Below are 24,546 nucleotides of genomic sequence, written 5' to 3' on the forward strand. Positions count from 1 at the left end.
GGCACACTTGTCTAGGCATTGGCACAAATGGCTATTCAATAAAACAATCCATGTGCTTTAATAAGACGTCACTGGAGAAACCATAAGGGGTCTACCACTGTCAGTTTACACTTGTGGTTGAACAAATAGTATCCTAAGTCGTGTCAATGTCAACAGTATTTATTTTTTTAATAAACAGGTCAAGTATTCATATTTCCCATTACAATGAAAGGCTATTCATCTGAACTATACAGAGAGCAGATAGGAACTCTGATATATACAGTCCTTTGGGATAGATACGAGCATGACCAGTTTATTTCCTGCTCCTCTTGGGAAGTGCAGCCAAATCCACTAAGGCACAGTACAGGTGAAGGGCCACCTGTAGACTGGGCTCTGGTCCAGTGCTGGTCCGCTTCCTTTAGGCAAGGGCAGGAAAGTCTTCTGGGTCGTCAGGGTTTGGGGCCTGTCCCTGCTGGAATCGGGCCTAAGGAGAATCAATCAGTCAACTTATGGGATACCTGTGTATCAACACACGGGTAAGGAATATGCTGCCAAAGGCCTATTGCAGTGCTATTCACAATTGAATGACAGGCAGAAAGGCGAACTGAACCTGCCCACCATCCTTTCTGCCTTTGGCAATGGTTACAAACCCCTGATGTATATCTAACAGGACCCATTCAGTCCAGACATACCTTCTCAGGAGGCTTCTGGGGAGAAATGGTCTCTGGCCGTGTGGCTGGGCCACCTCGTCCACCTCTTCCTCCTCCTCTGGTACCCCGTGAGGGTCGTCCCAGACTGCCAAAGTCAATCTTCAACTTGGCTGTGATGTCATTGGCAGGGCGACGGAGGGCTGCAGCGTCATCCTCCTCAACCCCCTCCTGTTGATCAAGAGAAACAAGCACCATATAAATCAGTTTGCTGTAATTCAATGAGGTCGAAAAGAAAAAAGCAGTGATATTAACTTCTTATGGCTGCAGGGGCAGTATTGAGTAGCTTGGATGAAAGGTGCACAGAGGTGCCCATAGTAAACTGCCTGCTCTTCAGTCCCAGTTGCTAATATATGCATATTATTATTCGTATTGGATAGAAAACACTGAAGTTTCTAAAACTGTTTGAATGATGTCTGAGTATAACAGAACTCATATGGCAGGCAAAAACCTGAGAAAAAAATCAAAACAGGAAGTGGGAATTCTAAGGTTGGTCGATTTTCAACACAGCCCCTATTGAACACACAGTGGGATATGGATAAGTTTGCACTTCCTACGGCTTCCACTAGATGTCAGTCTGTAGAACCTTGTCTGATGCCTCTACTGTGAGGTGGGGCCGATGGAGACAGGAAATAGTCAGGTCTACCATGAGCTGACCATGCGCGTTCACATGAGGGAGCTCTGTTCCATCGCACATCCGAAGTCAATGTAATTCTCCGGTTAGAACTTTATTGAAGATTTGTTCAAAACATTCTTAAAATTGATTCAATACATCGTTTGACTTGTTTCTACTGACTGTTACGGAACTTTTTGACATTTCGTCTGCTTTTAGTGAACGCGCTCCGTGACTTTGGATTTGTTTACCAAACACGCTAACAAAAATAGCTATTTGGACATAAATTATGGACAACACCGAACATTTGTGGAAGTGGGAGTGCATTCCGACGAAGATCAGCAAAGGTAAGTGAAGATTTATAATGCTTTTTATGAGTTTTGTTGACTGCACAATTTGGCGGGTAACTGTATGGCTTCCTTTTGTGGCTGAACACTGTTCAGATTGAATATTGTGCTTTTGCCGTTGAAATCTGACAGCGGTTGCATTAAGAACAAGTGTATCTTTAATTCTATGTAAAACATGTATCTTTCATCAAAGTTTATGATGAGTATTTATGTTATTTGATGTGGCTCTCTGCAATTTCTCCGGATATTTTGGAGGCATTTCTGAACATGGCGCCAATGTAAACTGAGGTTTTTGGATAAAAATATGAGCTTTATCGAACAAAACATGTATTGTGTAACATGAAGTCCTATGAGTGTCATCTGATAAAGATCATCAAAGGTTAGTGATTCATTTTATCTCCATTTCTGCTTTTTGTGACTCCTGTCGTCTTTGGCTGGAAAAATGACTGTGTGATTTTGCAGTGACCTAACAATCGTTTGTGGTGCTTTCGCTGTAAAGCCTATTTGAACTCGGACACTTGTGGGATTAACAACAAGATTACCTTTAAAATGGTGTAAGATACATGTATGTTTGAGGAATTTTAATTATGAGATTTCTGTTTGAATTTGGCACCCTGCACTTTCACTGGCTGCTGTCATATCATCCCTTTAACGGGATTGCAGCCATAAGAAGTTAAGCATCCTGTTTTTGCAGCATTTGTGCAAGATTCCTCACCTCAACCTGTTTCTTGGACTTGTGGATGACCACAGAGTCAGAAGGCACAATGGTATCAGCCTTGCGCAGGTTGAACTCCCTCTTGGGCCGGTTCTGTTCCTGTAGGGCTTTCCACTCATCCAGAGACATCTCCACGGAAACCTCCACCACTGCTTCCCCCTCGCCTTCAGTCTCCGGGGCACTGCAGAGAATCAACATGGAATGGATGGATGGAAATCTAATACAACCTGAAACTCATTCTATAACTAGAGTAAATGTGAGCATTTCAAATGATAATGTCTGAGTTCAGGGTATGTATAGACCAGAATATGTATTGAGTATCGTAGAGGATTTGCATAAAGTAGTAAGCTACACATGTATATTATTTGCACTGTCTCACTGTGTGGTCTGATTAACATTGCTGCGCTGGTCAGTCACTTGGCTCGCTCACCGATTTGCTCCAGTCTCTGCGGAATCCGCCACCTCATCTCCATCCCCTCCCTCAGTGGGAGCCCCATCAGCGGCAGCACTAAAATCGCATAAACAGTATAACTACAGTAACAATCATTCAAGATAATTCATATGAAAGTGCTGATGAAGACGTGCCAAGTAACATTGGTTGAGACCCACCTCAATGAGACCCAAAGGAATATTTTGCCTCTCATTTTAATATTTTTTCAAGAGACAAGCCACAGCATGGCTAGTTCCATCCAAATCTCAGCTTGTTGACAACTATTTGAAGTCTGAACAACTTCCGTATGGGATTGTACGTTTGAATGAGAGCACTGGCTTTCAACACTCCCATTTGATTGGGTCCGAGTAGAAATTATATTGCCCATCAGGAGGGGCATTTTCTTGTTTGAGCTTTGTTTTGTCCCAGTCTTTTCCGACAGTGTTGGACAATGTTTTAGTAGCCTATGCGGCGCTACCTTCACTAGCTAGCTTGTTGCCAGTCAGAAACATTGAAACCTGTTTGGATCAACGCAAAAAACATTTGACTGGTTTTCACCTAGACTACTGTACTAACCCCCTTTTTATAGTCTTCCTGAGGAAGACTTCAAGGCATTTGAACAGAATGTGAGAAGCCTGGGTTTGAGGCTACTCCTACTAATAGTCCAAAATAGGACGGCAGAGTACAAATATAGCTACTCACACACTGAGGCACAGTTAAATGTCTCACATTTACAATCCTAATGTGCTTACTCACCTCATGTGGTCCCTCATGGATCCCCAGTTACGTGGACCACTGCCCCCTCGCTTCTCCTCTGGCCTGACACCACTGCAACAGGCAAAAGTTTAAATGTCATCAACCTCAACTATTTTGTCATAATCCAAGTACAACACTCACATGCATTGTGAAACAGACAAACTTGATTTAAAAGCAATGCGTTAAGTATTGCTCTTACGTTCTATCGCTGCCACTGTGGCGCTCAAACTCCCTTTTGCCTCTCTGGTCAAAGCCATCTGTGGATCTGAAGTTGCTGTTGCCGCGCATTCCTCTTCCACGGCCACCACCTCGGCCCCTTGCGGCACGCTCACCCTGATCCACAGGCCTGTTTGGGGGGGGGGGGGGGGGGGGGGGGGGTAGCGGTTAGTTAACATAAAAACTTAAGTCTCACGTAGCCACCTGTCCATTTTAATAGTCAGGCAAAGGCACACATTTCAGCAAATAAACACCAGTTTCTAAATGGATTGTTTAAAATAGGTTACCTTGTTTACAGGTTAAAGCTACCATATAACTTACTGGGCGACCTGACCAAATTCTCACAGAAATATAAATTACTGATCTCATTCTCATTGAAAACAAGTCTATGCAGCGATAGATCTGTTCCATTTCTAAGCTTCCATTCTTAAGTTGTTTTTGCATCTTACTTTCGGTTTTGTGAACCAGCTTCAAAACATAGACAAAACCAGTAGATGATAGGAATACATGGAAGATGTCAGCGCTACGGAAAAATGTTGGTTTGGCCATTCTGGCGATTGTAATTTACATAGGCTTTTTAGGGCAAACCAGGGCTTTTGGCATAGCTAGGTTGCTATGCAGTAGCCGACCAGCAGAGATTGTGACGTCACGCTCCAGACCTGACACTTGGGTAGGGCAATAAAATATATGGTGTGATGATATTTTGGCTAATTTGATGGTAGGGCAACATTTTGTTTCTGAAGTTCTAATATTGTTTATGAGTTGTGCATGAGCGTAGAAAGGTAAAAAAAAAAAATCCACGTGGTTTTAGTAGGCTTTCTCCATTATGATGGTTTTATTCTCAACCAAACGGATAGTGAAGTTGACCAACATGGTAATTTATCACTGCATAAAAATACCTTTAGACCATTGTAAAAATCTGTACCAGTTCTCACAATATATTGCCCAGCCCTACACTTGAGGCATGCTTCAAACAGAAAAAATTATTTTGTTACTGAAAACAAATTTTATAGCGGTTTAGATGGTACAGTGAGTCATTCTCTACACTGCTTGTTTAAGTGAACTATTAGAATTTTAGCGACCAGGAAATGGTGGAGCGATCTTTGCATATTGCACCTTTGTTTAATTTGTTAAATTAAATAATTCAGTAATCACCAGTAAGAAACTGCTAGCCATTGGCTGCTAACAGCTGAGAAGTGTTAGCTAAAATGGCAAACACACAGTCAACTTCAGGAGTACAAAACATTAGAAATTAGGCCATCACCCTCTACTGGTGAAAGTAAAAACAGACAAATTCACAGTCAAAGAGACTATTATATTCAGTCAAGGGAAGTTAATTTTTTATAGAGGCATAAGAAAAGTGATAAACAGTGCCAGAAATTAAGAAAAGTATTATAATGTTGGAATTAAACAGTCAACTATGCAAATGAGCAAAAGCTGCATGCATTAAGGAAATAGACGCCTGGCTCAAATAGCCAGTCTAATGCGTTCTAGTTGTGTTCAGTTTATTAATCAAAGAAACACCTGAGATATTAATTGAAGTTTTGGGGTAAGGAGTAGGGGTGTGCCGAGTACTCAGACAAAAGGAGAATCGTTAGGGATATGAGGAATTTGACGGATACAACGTCATTATCTGTAATCTGAGAAAGTTGCTAAAAAAAGGTAGCATTTCTCATGTCACTCAAACCGTGCAGAATACATAACCCCAACTGACCGATTCAGCTGCCAGTAAAGACACCGGCAGTGTGCTGCCTGCTGCCATGATTGATAAGAACAAACATCTCATCTCTTGTTGTCCAGGACTCACACCACCTCTCCAAACAAAATCAGTAGCTAGGCATTATTCCAGCTATCGATCTGTTTATATTTTCAGCTGGATTTGCTGAGGCCATGTTGTGGCAGTTGTTTGTGTTTACTACTTTGTCCGGCAACTAAATTCACCAGACACGCATGTCTCCCTTACTATGATTATTTCTCCGACATGTTTTCCAAGCGACAGATCATTAGAAGATAAAATTACACATTTAAATAGTTAATTTTGATTGTACAAATGTTGTAGCATAGGCTACATGTTAGGAGAGAAATTTTGCACCTCTCGAAAGTAAAACAATGTAGCCTAGGCTACTAGGGCAAGAACATCTGGAATAAATGCAGGCAGCAGTAGCCAGCCAAGCATCATTTATGAACCCATTTTGTTGATAAGACTATGAAAGTAATGTGCATTTCAGATGTCAGGATCGTGAGCAATGTGTGAATGAGTGAAGGAACAGAAGCACTTGAGTGATGGTGCAGCACTTTAGTACAGGCTTTACTGCACTTCTGGGTTTTCCGAACACAAGTAAAGACAATTATGAGTAGCCTATCAAGTGTGAAACAGATAGGATTATAGGTATGACGAGTTCAGCACAACCCTAGTAAGGCGCATGATGGCTCCACAGAAGGCACTGGTTGGCTAGTTGGAGTGAACATGCATACAACTATACAGTTCTCTCAGCTCTGCAAAGTGGGGTTAGCATAGATAGAAAACTGAAGGAAATTGCACATGTTACTACTTGAATAGCCTATGGCTGTTCACACAGGCAGTGTAAAATTATCAGAATGGGGCTATTTCCATTGATCTTCTGGAAAAGAACACGTGCCCTTTAATCATCCTGTCTTTCAGAGCTGATTTAATTGGTCAAAAGACGAATTTGTGTAAAAGCAGCCAATGTCATGTTCAATCGGTCAACCAAGAAAATTCCCACCTCTAGTGTATAACTACCTTTCAATTGAGTATCCTAGCGGAGCCTCACTGTCGTTCTGCCTCCGATCCCGGAAGGCAACTCGTCGCTCCCCCCTCTCCTCCACCTGGCCAGGTGCACCTCGAGGAGGATACTTCTGACCTGCACAAAAATGACAAATTATGTAATCACCCTACACCCCCCCCTCTAAACTGGCCACTTCAAAAAGGCCTCCATCTACTATAGGTTACTAGCTAAACCTAACTAGATTGCTAGCATGTGATTGTAAGCTAGTGCTAACTATATCAATCTATACCTTGTTAGCAATTCCGCGAAAGTTCCTGTGAAAATAAAAAGTTAACTACCTAACACAACCCCCATGTTGCACTGAAGTTAGCTAGTTAGAAATCTAACTAGTTAGCTAAAAAGGTAGTTAAGTTAGCTACTACGCCAGCCAGACGGCGAACAACATGTGCATAATAACGTGGGGAGTTCCATAACACATGGATGGACACGCGACGGACAGGAATAGTTCATTTCTATCACAAGTGTCAATTACGCAAGTTTGACACGCCTGAAATGTTTTAGATAACTAACGTTACACGTTAAATGCACCTGACACGTGCCGTCAATACTGCCCATCTTCACGTCAGCTAGCTAGGCCTTCACCCATTGCATTACCCTGTAAAACTTTTGCCTGTGAATGGTTGCCTTCCACAGCATTCAAGGGAGTTCTCTTGTCCTTTTGAGACTCCTTCTTGACAGGTTTGGATGTTGAATCAGTTCTTCTTGGCTCATCCTTTTTCTTCTGTTTTTCCACCTGCGCCTGGCGAATAATATCGAAAGGGTCGGCCTCGTCGTCTAAAAGCTGACCAAAACGGTTTGTCACGGCGCACCCAAAACCAGCACTTTCGGTGGGATCTTCAATTATACCCTTCATGTTGAGAATGTTTTTCAAAATCAGCTGGAAGAAAACCTGGGTTACATACAATGCTAAAGCTAATGACGTTTTTTTACGAACCGAATGATTCAAGAACAAACATATTGACCTGTGATTAAATTATGAACATCCCCTGCATCAAGTTAGAACCTGGCAGGCTACAGCATTTGAGCATGCGGTATTTCCAAAATGGCGGATCATTTATATACAACCCTGCCCCATAATATTACAATATTATTCATGAGGTGTTAAAGAAACACACCACGTTAACGTCATCATAGCGTAAAGGCATGCTTTTGGGTAGGGTTTTTTGGCACCTATTTCTATCATTATCAATTAGGTTTTCTGCAGGTAGAAATTTCATAGATGTTCTTTAATTGACACAAGCTGTCTCCAAACAATCAATGGGCATATTCGATCACTTTTGTCAAGAGGTTGGTCACCGCCATTCAAAGCCTGCTGCAGCATGCCATCCTGCATCCCACTGCTGGCTTACCTCTGAAGCTAAGCAGGGTCAGTCCCTGGATAGACCAGATGCTGCTGGAAATGGTGTTGGAGGGCCAGTAGGGGGCACTCTTCCCTAAAGAGATCCCAGGTCAGTGACGGGGACATTGCCCTGCGTAGGGTGCTATCTTTCAGATGGGATGTTCAATGGGTGTCCCAGATCTCTGTGGTCATTAAAAATCTCATGACACTTATTGTAAGAGTAGGGGCGTTAACCCTGGTGTCATGGCTAAATTCCCAACCTGAACCCATTTCATAATGGCTACCTAATCATTAGCATATATCACCTCTCCAGCTGATGTGTTCTGGCACAAAAATGGTTGCTATGCATCACCCAGGTGCGTACTACACATTGAATGAGGTGAATTTCACCCTACTATGTAAAGTGCTTTGAGTACCCCAGTCAGTAGAAAAGCACTATATAATGCCTATTAACTATTATGGGGATAAAAATTGTCCAACTCACAGATTATCCATTACATTGACCAGATACTCAAGTGGTAGCTCCAATAATGAAAATAAATATCTTTAAAAAAGGAAGGCAGTCGGGAGGAGTAAACAACAGGCACAACTCTGAGTGTTTATTCTCTAAATTCCCAGAGTGTCACGTGTCCTACTTATATCAGTACACCGGTAACTACATAAGCATTACGAAACTTCTATTAGAGTAAATAAGCCATTCCATAAAAATAATCAACAAATACCTTTGAAACGGCCTGTGTGGCATCCATGAGAGTCAAAATGTACTACGAGTAAATAGGATAATTTTGGTCATAACGTGAGTCTCGTCTAAAACAGAGTTTGGAACATCCGTGCGTCCCAACGGGTAAATTAAGGTTGGGTTTTGATTTGACGATGTCTATTTACCCACTAACATTGTGTGTACCGCTGCGGTGATTGCTCTCTATCCAATAGCATAGACAGTGAGACAGACCTGCCCAGCAGCTCTGACTTTGTTTACATAATACATGTTGCACATTTTTTTACTTAAGAAATAATGCACCAAACACCGTCGCTAGATATCAAATTGCGCAATTAAAACATCCTCTGGAAAAAACGTCAAAATTCATCGCAGATTTATTGAGTTATCTTATATTCATTCTTGGGGTTTGATGAAGTGAAATAGGCTACAGTACAGAAGTCCAGAGATATTCCCTAGTTATGTAGAGATCATGACCGCTACATGATCATGATCTCTACATAACAAGGGCTGTTTTGTCGAGATCACGAGAAATTATAAATATGACTGGATCTATTGATGATAGATTGACAGTATAACTTAAGCGACAGCCCATGGTGGATCAGCACATACTTTTTTTTATTGATGGCTACACTAAGGGATGGTACATTTCATTTTAACATCATGCTTTCATGTGTTTGGAGCTAATTGTCATTAATAAATTAGAATGTTATCAGCGTAATGTCCCTTACCTTGAGCTAAGACTTCGTGGTTCAACTAAGCCCTCGTGGGGTATTTAAGCCCTGAATGATGCCTGACAGTCAGCACGTCTCCCAGGCTGCGTGCCACCCCCAAAACCACAGCCAATCGCATGCAAGGAACAGCACAGTTAACTTTGCTAGTATTGTGAGCTAGGAACCAGCAGGTGAAGAAACAGGATATGGAGGGAGGATGGCGTGGTTACATGTGCTCTGCGGTTGTGAGGCCGGTTGGATGTACTGCCAAATTCTCTAAAACGAAGTTGGAGACGGCTTATGGTAGAGAAATTAACATTAAATTATCTGGCAATCGCTCTGGCGCACATTCCTGCAGTCAGCATGCCAAAACTTGAGACATCTGTGATATTGTGTTGTAACAAAACTGCACATTTTAGTAGGATTGTTTTGTCCCCACAAAAGGTGGACCTGTGTAATGATCATGCTGTTTAATCAACTTCTACACCTGTCAGGTGGATGGATTTTCTTGGCAAAAAAGAAAAGCTCACCAACAGATGTGAACAAATTTGTGCACAAACTGAGAGAAATAACCTTTTTGTGCGTATGGAAAGTGTCTAGGATCTTTTATTTCTGCCATTGAAACATGGGATCAACACTTAAATACCAGAGATGTTTAATTTTCTTTTGTGTATTCGTTTCAAACTAAAATTAAAAATAAGAAATATATCCCTTAATTTAACCAGGTGTTGATCTTATCTTTTGCACAGTGCTGCTGCAAAAAATACATTTTCATCAAACCCCCAAAACAGAGAAAATAATACCAGGAGGACTCGAGAGCCTTGAAAAGGCCTGTCTTGAACAGTGGAGGCGCCTTAGAGGAGGAAGAGGAAACCCCAGGAGAGGAGACCCCATAACCCCAATGAATTTCATACAAATGTAAATTTGAAAACATTTAAAAAGTTGCCTTCTTAGATAAAACTAAATATAAAGTAATTGATTAAAACACTTTTGCAAATAAGGTCTACATTAGCATCAACAGCACTTTGTAGGGTAGCACCATTGTGTAGCCAGAGGACAGCTAGCTTCCATCCTCCTCAGAGTACATTGATTTCAATACAAATCCTAGGAGGCTCATGGTTCTCATCCCCTTCCATAAACTTACAGTGACAACTTCCAGAGGAGGTCCTCCAACCTATCAGAGCTCTTGCATGAACTGCATGTTGTCCAACCATTTTACCTTTATTTAACTAGGCAAGTCAGTTAAGAACAAATTCTTATTTTCAATGACGGCCTAGGTACAGTGGGCAGAATGACAGATTTGTACCATGTCAGCTCGGGGATTCGATCTTGCAACCTTTCGGTTACTAGTCCAACGCTCTAACCACTAGGCTACGCTGCCGCCCCATTGTGTAGCGGTTTGGCTTGGAAAGGTTCTTTTGACTGGTCACATACAGCTGATGTGTTGTGCATTGAAGTCTACAGCTGATGTGTTGTGCATTGAAGTCTACAAGCAAAGGGAAGAGGTGAAAGGAGGTTAGAGCATAACGTAGATGCGAGAAATACAACGTGGCTCTATGAAACTGAACTGTGTTAACGCATGATCAGGTGTATTCATTCTGCCGATTCTGTTGAAAAACGTTTCTTAAACAGAAGCAAACGGAACAAAACGGGGATAAACATAGCTGAATTTGTCCAATAGAAACTCTCGTTTGCAACTGATGGACTAATGATTACACCATCTATCAGCTAGATGCAGGCAAGAGTGTGTAAGGTGGTATTGAATGTAACTGTGTCACATCAAATTTGTCTCGACCTGTGTGTACCTACGTTGTAAACTTTCATTCATAGGCTAGGTTGTAGCAATCTCAGGATGGGTATAAAGAAAATTAGAGTATCATGTAGTAGCCTAAACCTATTGTTGTTACATTTAACTGGGTGAATGGAATATGAATGATAGTCATCCAATATGCAGTAATAGAAATAAAGTCATGCTCATGAAAATAAATTAGTACTCCCTCAACTAAAACGGCATTGACCGCCACAGGTCTTAAAGTATAAAAAAAACCTGTCTCACTTTTTCTTAAAGATTACCACCCTAAGGTTGTTTGTTTATTTACAGATCCTGAGCACCAAACACTTTCAAAATTAATTTCAATCAAATGAAACTGATATCTGAATTCTCTAGGAAAAAATATGACCACTATCCATTCATCATTAAAACCAGTTAAATGTAACTAAATGTAATTGAAAATGTCATCTACGTATTCTCCAAAAGTAATTATTTATCATGAGCGATCCATAAACAATAACTAGCAACGCTGCATACTCAAAGACAAGGTTAAAATCTCACCTTTCTGGTAAAAATAGTTATATATTGCTGAGGTGTAGTCACTTTGGAGGACACAAGCTCAAGTACACAGTACAAATATGATAATTAAATATTTTATGCATTTCCAATTCAACAAAACTGAATGAATAAGTCTTGAAATGGCTTATACACTTTCTAAATATAACAAAATCAAATAAAACTAAGATTTCACCTTCCTTACAACTAAAATATATATTTGTATGTTTAGTTACAGAAAATTTTCTGAAGGTCTCTTGATCAAAACATCTGCCCCCATCGCTGTGAACGTCTCACAGAGCTCTAGCTTGTCCATTAATGACAAACAAAGTGTGTTTAAAAATCGGAATTATTTTAGATTAATAGCTATATATCGATCTCTGCTACCCTGATGAAACCACTCTTCTACGGCATTACGATGTAATGATTGCAGCCACGTGCTTTGTCAATAAGGGGTCGACCGATTATGATTTTTCAACGCTGATACCGATTATTGGAGGACCAAAAACAGCCGATACCAATTAATCAGACGATTTTTATTTTTTATTTGTAATAATAACAATTACAACAATACTGAATTAACACTTATTTTAACATGGATAAAATCAATTTAACCTCAAATAAATAATGAAACATTTTCAATTTGGTTTAAATAACGCAAAAACAAAGTGTTGGAGAAGTAAAAGTGCAATATGTGCCATGTAAAAAAGCTAACGTTTAAGTTCCTTGCTCAAAACATATGAAAGCTGGTGGTTCCTTTTAACATGAGTCTTCAATATTCCCAGGTAAGAAGGTTTAGGTTGTAGTTATTATAGGAATTATAGGACTATTTCTCTCTATACCATTTGTATTTCATATACCTTTGACAATTGGATGTTCTTATAGGCACTTTAGTATTGCCAGTGTAACAGTATAGCTTCTGTCCCTCTCCTCGCACCTACCTGGGCTCGAACCAGGAACACATCGACAACAGCCACCCTCGAAGCATCGTTACCCATCGCTCCACAAAAGCCGCGGAGCAAGGGAAACAACTACTCCCAGTCTCAGAGCGAGTGACGTTTGAAACGCTATTAGCGCGCACCCCGCTAACTAGCTAGCCATTTCACATTGGTTACACCAGCCTAATCTCGGGAGTTGATAGGCTTGAAGTCATAAACAGCTCAATGCTTGAAGCACAGCGAAGAGCTGCTGGCAAACGCACGAAAGTGCTGTTAGAATGAATGCTTACGAGCCTGCTGCTGCCTACCATCGCTCAGACTGCTCTATCAAATCATAGACTTAATTATTACATAATAACACACAGAAATACGAGCCTTTGGTCATTCATATGGTCGAATCCGGAAACTATCATTTCGAAAACAAAACGTTTATTCTTTCATTGAAAATGAATTATTTTCAATGAAACAATATTATCTAACGGTTGGCATCCCTAAGTCTAAATATTGCTGTTACATTGTACAACTGTCAATGTTATGTCATAATTATGTACAATTCTGGCAAATTAATTACGGTCTTTGTTAGGAATAAATGGACTTCATACAGTTCGCAACGAGCCAGGTGGCCCAAACTGCTGCATATACCCTGACTGCTTGCACGGAACGCAAGAGAAGTGACACAATTTCCCTTTTTATAAGAAATTCATGTTAGCAGGCAATATTAACTAAATATGCAGGTTTAAAAATATATACTTGTGTATTGATTTTAAAGAAAGGCATTGATGTTTATGGTTAGATACACATTGGTGCAACGACAGTGCTTTTTCCGCGAATGAACTTGTTAAATCATCACCCGTTTGTCGAAGTAGGCTGTGATTCAATGAGACATTAACAGGCACTGCATCGATTATATGCAATGCAGGACAGGCTAGATAAACTAGTAATATCATCAACCATGTGTAGTTAACTAGTAATTATGTTAAGATTGTTTTTTATAAGATAAGTTTAATGCTAGCAAGCACCTTACCTTGGCTCCTTGCTGCACTCGCATAACAGGTAGTCAGCCTGCCACGCAGGCTCCTCGTGGAGTGCAATGTAAGGCAGGTGGTTGGAGCGTTGGACTAGTAACCGGAAGGTTGCAAAAACGAATCCCCGAGCTGACAAGGTAAAAATCTGTCGTTCTGCCCCTGAAAAAGGCAGTTAACCCACCGTTCCTAGGCCGACATTGAAAATAAGAATGTGTTCTTAACTGACTTGCCTAGTTAAATAAATGTGTAAAAAATACAGATTACCGATTGTTATGAAAACTTGAAATCGGTCATTCCGATTAATCGGTCGACCTCTATTGTCAATGGCTGCGATGTGGGACTCAGACAGGAGTTCGGCAGTTAGACGAGCTAATGAAATGGTAGGAAAAACATCCCAGCTTTAAGTCCTTTCAGATTTCACATCCTATGTCACACAGGCTCAGAAAATACTACTGTGTCCGTGGGAACCAGGGCTATCGCTCAATGCAAGCCATTAAGATCTACGGTGTCTACAGATCGATTTCTAAGTGATCATGACGGTAACAAGCGGTACCAGAACATCTAAGAGGTTTTAAAAAGGTATACCCAAGTCTTTCCTCCATCATATGAAACTGAACATCTATGAAGTAAGCCAATCCTATTATGCAGAGTGATCATGTGAGCAGTTTTCTTCAGTGATCCTGTACATTCTGTCCATGGACTGTTTTCTGGTTGAACTTGCACTTATGAACTTTCAGATTTAGGATACAGGTATAGGCATTCCCACATTTGTTGCACACAAATGCTTTGATACCAGTGTGCACAGGCTGGTGAGATACTAAAATGACTACTCTGGGAGAAACTCTTGCCACATTCATTACAAGCATATGGTCTCTCCCCTGTGTAAGTACGCATGTGTATTTCAAGAGTAGCCTTAAACATGCAACATTTCCCACAAATGAGACAGTTGAATGTTTTTTCTCCTGTGTGAGTGCGCATGTGCTGATCCAACACAGATCTGTAACAGAAGCCTTTACCACAGTAGCTGCAGGCATGCGACTTTGGCCCAGTGTTCTGCGGTCTTGAACGACGTTGAGATGGCAGGTGAATCATCTTGTGTTTCTTGACATAGGCATGCGAGGTGAAGCCTTGCCCACAAATATCACACAAGTAAGGCTTTTCACCAGTGTGACTGCGTTGATGTATCTTAAGGGTTGTTGAACGGGTGAAACCTTTACCACAAGTATTACAAACATACAATGTCTGCCCTGTGTGAGACAGCTTGTGTCTTTTGAGATTGCCTGGGTTACTGAACCTTTTGCCACATAGATCACAGGCAAAAGGTTGTTCACCAGTATTGTATGAACATATGTCATTTGAGCCTAGCTGCATCAGGGAGATATTTGCCACAAACGTCACAGACGTACCGGTGGTCTCTTTGCCTGGTATGGATGAGGGCCATATGTTGTTTGAGAGCACTTGCACCCCTGAAGCATTTGCCACATGAATTACAGACAGGTTTTTGTCCAGTGTGGGTGGTTTTGTCTTTCAAAAGAGTGTGGGAGATGGAAACGCTTGCCGCATACATCACAGACTAATGGTTTCTCTCCCGTGTGGGCAAGCGCATGTGCATTGAGCTGGCTTGCCCGACAGTAACTCTTGCCGCATAAACCATAGACAAAAGGTTTCTCTCCAGTATGTAAAGTCATATGACCTTTGAGACTGGTTGAAAGATTAAAACGTTTGTGACATATGCTACAACCAAAACGTTTTACTCCGGTATGAATGGTCAGATGATCTCAGAGTGCGTGCACATGAGAAACATTTCTCACATACACTACAGACAAAAGCTTTTTCTAGACTAACATGGCCTTTTCTAATGTGGGAGGTCATATGTTTTTGGAAATTGGTTACATCCCTGAAACCTTTAGTACATACATCACAGCTATTTTTGCTCTATGAGTTGTTCTCTGATGACTGGCTAAAGATGAAGATGAACAGAAAAGCTTGCCACAGGTTTCACAGCAATACTTCTCCCCCCTTCTCCCCTATGTGGTCTGCCTTATGACATCTAGGAGTTGTTCTCTGATGACAAGATAAGGATGAAGATGAACAGAAAATCTTGCCACAGGTTTCACAGCAATACTTCTTCTCCGAGTGCTCTGCCTTATGACGTTTCCATATTGGCCATGACCGAAAGGTTTTTGGACTCAAAGAGCAGATGTATGTCTTTTCCGGGTGATCACTGAAGTTGTGCCGTTTTAGCACATGTTCCCCACTGAACGATTTTGTCACATGTTGTGCAGGTGTGCAGAGTTGGGTTGAAATCCCTGTGTTTGACCAAACTTTTTCTCAAAGCAAACTTTTTCCCACAATCTGTGCATTTGAAGGGCTTGTCTTTAGAATGCACCACCAAGAGGTGATTATTACACCCAGTCTTCGTACCAAAACCTTTCCCACACTGTGGGCAGCTAAAGGGTTTGGTGTGATGATTACGGTGGGCTTTAAGCGTGCATCTCCAATTGAAATACTTTCCACAAGAGTCACAAATGAATGGCCTCTTCACTGCTCTGGCATCACCTGCATCTGACTTTTGGTCTGTATTTGAAGAATCACCATTCTGGACATCTTCTCCAATCCTGCCTGGCTCCATGTTTGAGGGCTGGCTGTCTTGTTTCTCTGGGTCTGATGAAGGTGAGAACTGGGGATTAAGGTGAACTTCCTCTTGATGATCAAATTCAGAGAGCAATACGACATCTGCAACAGAGGGTCATTGTCGTTGTTGAGGCGTAAATGTAACACAAACTACTGCATTACATGTATGAATAAGATGGTGGATATTAACTAACAATTCTCATAAATAATTTAAACAGCTAACAAAGAGTAACAGCTAAAGATAAGTATTCCTCAACAGTCTAAAGCCCTATTCAACGGTACTATAGAACATTGGTTATGTAGTTATTACGCCAGCATGTTTTTCCAGAGCATGATTCGAATTGGCTTTAATTTCAAAGAAATTAAATAATATGTATGCATACATTTAATTAACTGACATTTGCCAATTTATCAATTAATTGGCACAATAAAAATCAGATGAATCTTTTAAAAGAGAAATTAGCACTGGGAAAGGTGACGGGCTATATGACAAAACAGATCATTCATCTCATCTGTTGGCTACGTGCATAGCACTTTGTTTAAAGCATCAATTTGTTCCCCTGATCTTACCCAAACTGCAGGTAGCACATGGTAAACGCTGTAATACCCCTCACAGCACAGGGATGTCGAGTCACACGGGATATAGTATTACCAGAAGATCTTGGGAGTTCATCAAAAAATTGTAGTTTATTCAGCCTGGAGATTTTACTCTCCAGACATGTGAAAATGACTGATGTGGCAGATTCACAAAGGACTAAAATTACGACAGCGGTATTTTGTAAAGGTTACATCACCGACCTCGCCCAGTAAAACGAATCCCGTCCGAATAGGGCTTAATTGGTGGCATTTTACCCAATAAATGCATAGGAACACTCATTTTAAATGGGGGTGTAACTGATTGTCCTGAGTATCCTTAAATCATAAACACTGACTCAGAAAAGTTGGCTTAATGCTAGTTGTGCCACAATGTCATTAGCTGACTGATTCAAGTACTACGTTTCATAAAATTACAGCACACGTTATGGCTAATTGACTATACCCTATTCAGTGTCATCCTGCCCATACCTCCAGTAGGTTCCCCTCCACACTGGGCATCTTCTCCATTCCTGCCTGAGTTTGGCTCCGTGTTTCTCTGGTTGTCTTGTGTCTCTAAGGCAGGTGAGGTCTGGAGGTTAAAGTCATCCTCCTCTTGATGAGCACTCTCAGAGACGGGGTCAGTGCAGTCATTGTGGAAATGAAGACTGTCTCCTAAAAAAAACAGTATGTGTATAAAAAAATATTTAAAAAAAGATATGCATCAAAAACACCACATCAAAATAGTCCATATTCGAAGTTAACTAGCTAAGAATTTAACTCCAGTGTTTGAAACAATGAACTCCCATCGCAAAACATATTCCTTTAGTCATAAATATGGCAAAAAATCAGCCTAGTATTTACATCATACAAATACACGTGCACTATTTGTTGTTACCATTATCTGGTGAGGTAGCTAGCTAAGTGGGTCAATTAGGAGTACAAATTGCATTAGACGAGAACACTTGCTGAATTTGGATACATTTCACACAATTAGCATACTTCAGCACACACACACCTTTGAATGACCAATGATTAATTGATCAAATGAAAGTGAAAATCTTTATTCTGATATAGCCAGAAATAGGGCTGGGCGAAATGGCCTAAAAAAATCTCCTTGAGTTTTTCCCCAACTTACAGGCGATACACAATATTTTTCTAGATGTTTTAATGTTCTCTAAATAAGCTTTGTTCTACAAGTAAAGATCAAATACACTTCATTTCAAACAATCTGCAATAATCTAATGAATTCGGGGCTTGTGAAATTATACCTTGGCTAAATATAAGCCTTCCACCACCACCACTAATAATGTAATTGTGCTATCAAATAATTTTACTGATCTGTTTGTCAAGTCTATGAAAATGCCTTTTTTGTTACAACTTTAACCAGAACCATGCATAATGCACGTTCACTAATAATGACTAACTTCTTGTAGCAGGCATTATAGAAAATGAACACAGGTCTCGAACAATCTCTCAAGCACAAGCCCACATGCTAGCTTGTGAGTAGCCAGACAATCTTTAAACTAATCATTATATTTCAAGTTATGCCAACTTGGATCTATTTGCTAGCCTACAAGGCAGAACAGATTAATTGTTATGAACACACCTTTCTGTCCGTCTCCAACTGTTTGACCAGAATGCTAGCCTGTCCACTTTGTTAAGATGTTAAAAAGAAGTGGCCTACCTTATTTCTCAGAATGAGAACGACTTGCCAATTTAATAAATTGTGTTTTATGATTATTGTTCACACAGATAGATAGATTTCTTTTAAATGTAAAAAAAAAAATTGAGACAGCTAGTATAACAGTCTTTGGCTAGAGTGCAGCTAGCGCTACTTCAATGCTGTGTGACAAACTGTGCATTCATTTTCCACAATCAACATTCATTGATACTACTGTTTCAGGAGTGTCTACTCTGCATGTAATTTTCGCAGTTGAAACATAAAAAGGGTATGGTTAGAAAGGTAACTTCTCTATCACAGTAAAATAATGTCTCAATGTGTTTCGGTGTCCATGTGACCCATTCTGTTGGACCAAACTTCAAATGCAAATAGCGAGTTGAAATCGCTTGTCAGAGGTGAAGAAGTGATATCTCATCTTTGTTGTGTGAGTGGCAGGAGCTTGGTGTGTGTAAACAGAAGACTTAGGCTATGTGGTTAGCACTTTGTTTTAAGCATCAATTTGTTCCCATGATCTTACCCAAAATGCAGGCAGCACATGTTAACACTAATACCCCTCAAAGCACAGGGATGTTGATTCACACAGGATATAGTATTATCAGAGGACCCTGGAGTTTGACAAAAAAAAAAGGTTGTTATTCAGGCTGGAATTATCACTCTCCTGCCATGGGAAAATTACTGCCATGGCAGATCACACGGGACAAAAATTGCAGCTGTGGTGTTTTGTGCTCATGGACATTATTCAATTACCCAACCTCCCCCAGTAAAACTAAATATGTCTGAATATGGCTTAACTGTAGCCATTTTCTAAATAAATGCAAAGGAACATTAAATGGGGTTTTGGCTGATTATGTTTAAGTATACTCAGGACAAACACTGACTCAAAGGTTGGCTTAATGGTAGTTGTGCCACAAAGTCATTAGCTTATTGATTCGAGTACTACGTTTCATAAAATTACAGCACACATTATGGCTAATTGACTTTACCATATCCACTTGTATTCAGTGTAATTCTGCCCATACCTCCAGTAGGTTCCCCTCCACACTGGGCATCTTCTCCATTCCTGCCTGAGTTTGGCTCCGTGTTTCTCTGGTCGTCTTGTGTGTCTGAGGCAGGTGAGGTCTGGGGGTTAAAGTCATCCTCCTCTTGATGAGCACTCTCAGAGACGGGGTCAGTGCAGTAGTTGTGGAAATGAAGACTGTCTCCTAAAAAAACAGTATGAGTACTGTATAACTTTTTACTTTTTTAAACATGCAACAAAAACAAAATCTAAATATTCCACATTTGAAATCAGATAGCTAAGAATTTAACTCCAGTGTTTGATACAATGAACTCCCATTGCAAAACATATTCCTTTTTAGTCATAAATATGGCTAGAAATCAGCCTAGTATTTCATCATACAAATATGCGTGCACTGTTTGTTGTTACCATTATCCGGTGAGGTAGCTAGCTAAGTGGGTCAGTTAGGAGTACAAAATGCACTAGGCTAGAACAGTGGTTCCCAAACTGTGGGGCGAGATATCGGCAGGGGGCGTCACTACAGACCCGGGTTCAATCCCATGCTGTCGCAGCCGGCCGCGACTGGGAAACACATGAGGCGGCGCACAATTGGCCCAGTGTCAGGTTAGGGGAGGTTTTGGCCGGACAGGATGTCCTTGTCCCATCGCGCTCTAAAGACTCCTGTGGCAGGCCAGGCGCATGTACGCTGACACGTGGACTGTGTTCCCTCCGACACATTGGTGTGGCTGGCTTCCGGGTTAAGCGAGCAGTGTGTCAAGAAGAAGTGTGGCTTGGCAGGGTCGTGTTTCGGAGGACGCGTGGCTCTTGACCTTCACCTCTCCCGAGGCCGTACAGGAGTTGCAGCAATGGGGCAGGACTGTAACTACCAAATTGGAAATCACAAAATTGGGGAGAAAATGTATTTAAAAATACAAAGTAACAAATATAAAATAGAATGCAAAAGCACATCATCAGTGCCTCTTGTCATTGCATAACTTAGAGAACTATTTATAACTTGTCAGACGTGTCCAGATCAACTAGCCCATGTCAGCGAACGGTTTTTTAATTTAGGATTTTTAGCTCATAGATAGGTGTTGTAATTTTTTTGCCACTCAAATCACATGAATACACATTAGACATGGCAAAATGTATAGAATAGCAAGAAAGTTTGCTTAAAAACTAACAATTCTTCTTTGCACCCCATGACAAAATGTGTAGAATAGCGGGAAATAAGCTTTAAATCTGCTAAATTCTCTCCACCAACAAGAGGGGTATGAACAGTACTTGTACCCATAGAAATAGACCAGGGTTTTGTTATAAAGGTTCACTTCTCTATTACAGTAAAATAATGTCTCAATGTGTTGGTGTCCATATGTCCGGTTGTCGGACCAAACCTCAAATGCAAATAGCGAGTTGAAACCGCTTGTCAAGAGGACGAAGTGATTTCTTTGTTGTGTGAGTGGCAGGGGCTTGGTGTGTGTGTGTGTGTGTGTGTGTAAACAAAGGAAGAGGCAAAGTGAAAGGGGAATACCTAGTCAGTTGTACAACTGAATGCATTGAACTGAAATGTGTCTTAATGCATTTAACCCAAACCCTTTGAAGTAAGATGTTTTACTCTCGCCAAAATATGCCCAATGCTTTTCTGTGGGCTAATTTTGGACTTACGCTTGTCGCCCATCTTCCCGCCTTTGGGAATAACAACTCCCATAGTTAGGGCGGAGACATGGGCATTTCGTCATTATATACAGATCTCTGGTGTAATTGGGAAGGTGCTAACAGCACAGAAGGAGCGACGGAGACAAGACCAAAAAGACAACATGAGAACAAGCGGACAGAAACGCTCATTAAAAAAAAATGGGGAAAATTGCGATACAGACATTTGGAATATCACGGAAAAACATACATTGCCCTGCCAAAGCCAGAAACACTTTGCTAATTTGTCAAGTATTTCTGATATGATTTAATCAAATTTGGAATAAGGCTGTAATGTAAAAAAATGTGGAAGGAGTCGGGGGGGGGGGGGGGGGGGGTCTGAATAGTTTACAAATGCACTGTACATACTCCTCGCAACCACTCTCCTCATCTCCTTATGAAAACCCATTGGATGAGAAGCCAGAGGTCCTGGGCCTAAAACAAACCTTTTGGTCTAACAGCCACTGTGGGAGTTAGATTTTTCTTAAACTACCAACCACTGATTTTTTACCAGTCAAAATATATATTTTACACCACCCCCCCAAAAAAATGGCACAGATGAGCATGCTTGGTCATGTTTCTAAAACAAATGTATTACTAGTTAGAAGTGTTGTGGTATATTGCTCAATGTTATTTCATAAAAACATTTTTTTTAAACTACATATCACAAGACAAAATATTCTGCTACCGAACCCTTTAAGGGTGGGAGCTTGTGAGCCAAACAATGTAAATAGCCAATAAGGACAAAGTTTAGTCAATTTCCACACAATTGGGTGTAATATTATTATGGGATTCATAGTTTGTGTGATTATCTACCAGCTACGAAACAAAGCTTTGGAAACAGCTACTGCAGCATTTACTTTGCTATTAATGTGCTCATACTTTACTTTGAACGTTTTTGTATTTTCAAATTCAAGTTAAATGCTTGCACTGTGGAGCCATGACCACCCACCAGCGTTGCTGATGAAATAGACATCTTACCCGCCAATGCCAAAATCTACCCGCATTTGGCGGGTGTTAATTTTAGGCCCTGCAGAGGTCCCTCCCCTCTGACCTTTTGAGAAGGAGACAAGAAAATCTTCCCTATGGGTGTGTACCTCTTGGTGCTCCTTCCTCTGTCCCCCTTGCCCGACTGACACGCCTCTGGGCGCTCATGCCTGTGGCAGTCTTCTCCTTTTCGACCATGATCACATTCATTAACATTGCCATTTTTTCCAACAATGTTTTACCCAACATCTCCATGAATGATGAAAATTGTCTCTGAAAGATTAAAATATGAAGTTAATGACCTAGCAGGTTACCTAGGTGGGCTAACGACAGTTCAATCACAGATGAAAGGGGAAGTATCTTTGGTTCAGTAAGTAAGTAGCTAGCACTTGACAATGACTCAGTTCCATTACACATAAGTCATTGGACTTAGTTTTGTTAAGACGCCAGACGCTCAGTCTGCATCGCTTGCGGTACGGTTTTGTTAGCATAAGGACCTTATCTTTCATATCACCAAGAAATCATTTTCAAAAAACAAAAGGGTAAATTGATACACACCTTGATAGGGTTAGAGTTCCCACACGGCCATATCTATCTGTTACAGAGCTTGTTTACAGAAAAGAGACCTGTTCTATTTAGCTATCTAGCATGCTCCAACCACCTGTGTGTAAGCGTAACTGGGGAAGTGTAGTCTAAATCCAATTTTATTGGTCATATACATGTGTTTAGCAGATGTTATTGCGGGTGTAGCAAACTGTGTTTCTAGCTCCAACCGTGCAGTAATATCTAATTCACAACAATACACACAAATCTAAGTAAAGGAATGGAATTAAAAATATATACATATTTGGACGAGCAATGCCAGAGCAGCATAGAGTAAGATACATTAGAATATAATCCATATATACGTATGAGATGAGTAATGCAAAATATGTAAACACTATTAATGTGGCCAGTGATTTCAAGTCTGTGTATATTGTGGAAGTGTAGTTTCGTCGGATTGAGGACCACATAGCTGTTGGATCTGTGAAAAACTGAAGGATTCTTTCTACCTGATGAAATTTATGGGCAATATGTTTCGAAAACCGTATCGCAAGCTATGACTATTTACGTTTCTAAACACACAGCGTCGGGATTGTAGTTCAGATGAGGCAGTCATGGGCGAAGCTTGGCAGAAAACTGTAGGGAGAAGGCCGCATAGTTTGAGACTAGTAGGTAACTAACGTTAGATGGTCTATATTCATTACGTATTGTAACGGAAACCGTTTAGGAAACAAATAGAACCAAGCAGCGAGGAACCTAATGGAATTTGTCAAATATAAACTCAGATCCATACAGCTATGCTTGCCTCAATCCGACGAAACCACACTTCCACAATATACACAAACTTGAAATCACTGGCCACATTAATAATGTTTACATATTTTGCTTTAACGTTTCTCATCTCATATGTATATATGGATTCTATTCTATAAACTCAAGTTTATATTTGCGTTTGAAGTACACGGTTTTAAAAAATTGCAGGATTCTGGTAAAAGTTTTTAAATAACAATTTGCTAGCTAGCCAAGTTTGTCGTCAGTCGCCTGCAAACTCGTTTTTCCAACGGTAGACGACCAAATGTGTACTCACTGTATTGATTTTGTTAGCACGTTGAAGCCTACTCTTCAGCAAAATACTTTCCTCATTCTGCTGGACCAACTTTAGAGGCATAACAGTAGCAGAGCACTCATTGAGGAGTCTGCCCATCTCCGCGACTGACGCTGCAACTAATACCTCGACAATGGTAGATAATTGTCTCTGAAAAGCCTCGTTACTCAACATTCCTGCAAACTAGCAATTATTAATTTAAGATTGATGAAATATGTTTATCAAAAAGTATTGAATAGAATTATAACTTAACTGCTGGCAAGTAGCTACCAATGTGAGGAAATTTTCCGGAAATGTGTGTTATTCTTCTTCTGTGGGTTTCAAGGCTGACCACAAACCAAAAAGGTGTATTGCCGCCACCAACTGGACGGCTTGAAACCAAAACATGACCAATTAAAAAAAAAATCCATACATAATAGGGAAACTAACTTAATCCACCCAAATCAAAATAGTACACTGACAAAACAAAACTACCACTTCTCCTTCTTTCATATCTCTATATCTCCCTTATCAGGTTCTAGGACCCGAGAGGGTGGTATGGCTCCATGTAACTCCTTCGCAGAGAAATCTTTCAGCACCAGGAACCGTTCCGCAGCATCCACAATGATTTTTATCTTCCTGGATCTTCTCTCCACTTGGCAGTGCCATTAATCATCATAGCTATAAAGGCCACCAAGTCCACCTTCTTAACCTTTAAAATGT

The 24,546-nt window shown here is 40.6% G+C and overlaps 1 protein-coding gene across 2 annotated transcripts; it reads right to left on the reverse strand.

Moving 5' to 3' along the window:
* Positions 1-143: 143 nt before the first annotated feature.
* LOC129818414 (intracellular hyaluronan-binding protein 4-like) lies at positions 144-24,140 on the reverse strand. 2 transcript variants are annotated; one of them, XM_055874261.1, is made up of 11 exons: positions 23,827-24,140; positions 22,307-22,469; positions 19,540-19,722; positions 17,329-17,511; positions 6,525-6,645; positions 3,747-3,893; positions 3,548-3,619; positions 2,792-2,869; positions 2,362-2,542; positions 672-857; positions 144-463 (listed from the first exon to the last, which is right to left on the reverse strand). In XM_055874261.1, the coding sequence occupies exons 1-11, from the start codon at positions 24,016-24,018 to the stop codon at positions 398-400; spliced, it is 1,572 nt and encodes a 523-aa protein (XP_055730236.1). In that variant the 5' UTR covers positions 24,019-24,140; the 3' UTR covers positions 144-397. The 2 variants fall into 2 exon arrangements, with proteins under 2 accessions (XP_055730236.1, XP_055730237.1); XM_055874262.1 differs by lacking the exons at positions 17,329-17,511; positions 19,540-19,722; positions 22,307-22,469; positions 23,827-24,140 and adding an exon at positions 7,165-7,611.
* Between the last annotated feature and the right edge of the window lie 406 nt (positions 24,141-24,546).

Source organism: Salvelinus fontinalis, chromosome 21 (assembly GCF_029448725.1).
Source record: "Salvelinus fontinalis isolate EN_2023a chromosome 21, ASM2944872v1, whole genome shotgun sequence".
NCBI lineage: Eukaryota > Metazoa > Chordata > Actinopteri > Salmoniformes > Salmonidae > Salvelinus > Salvelinus fontinalis.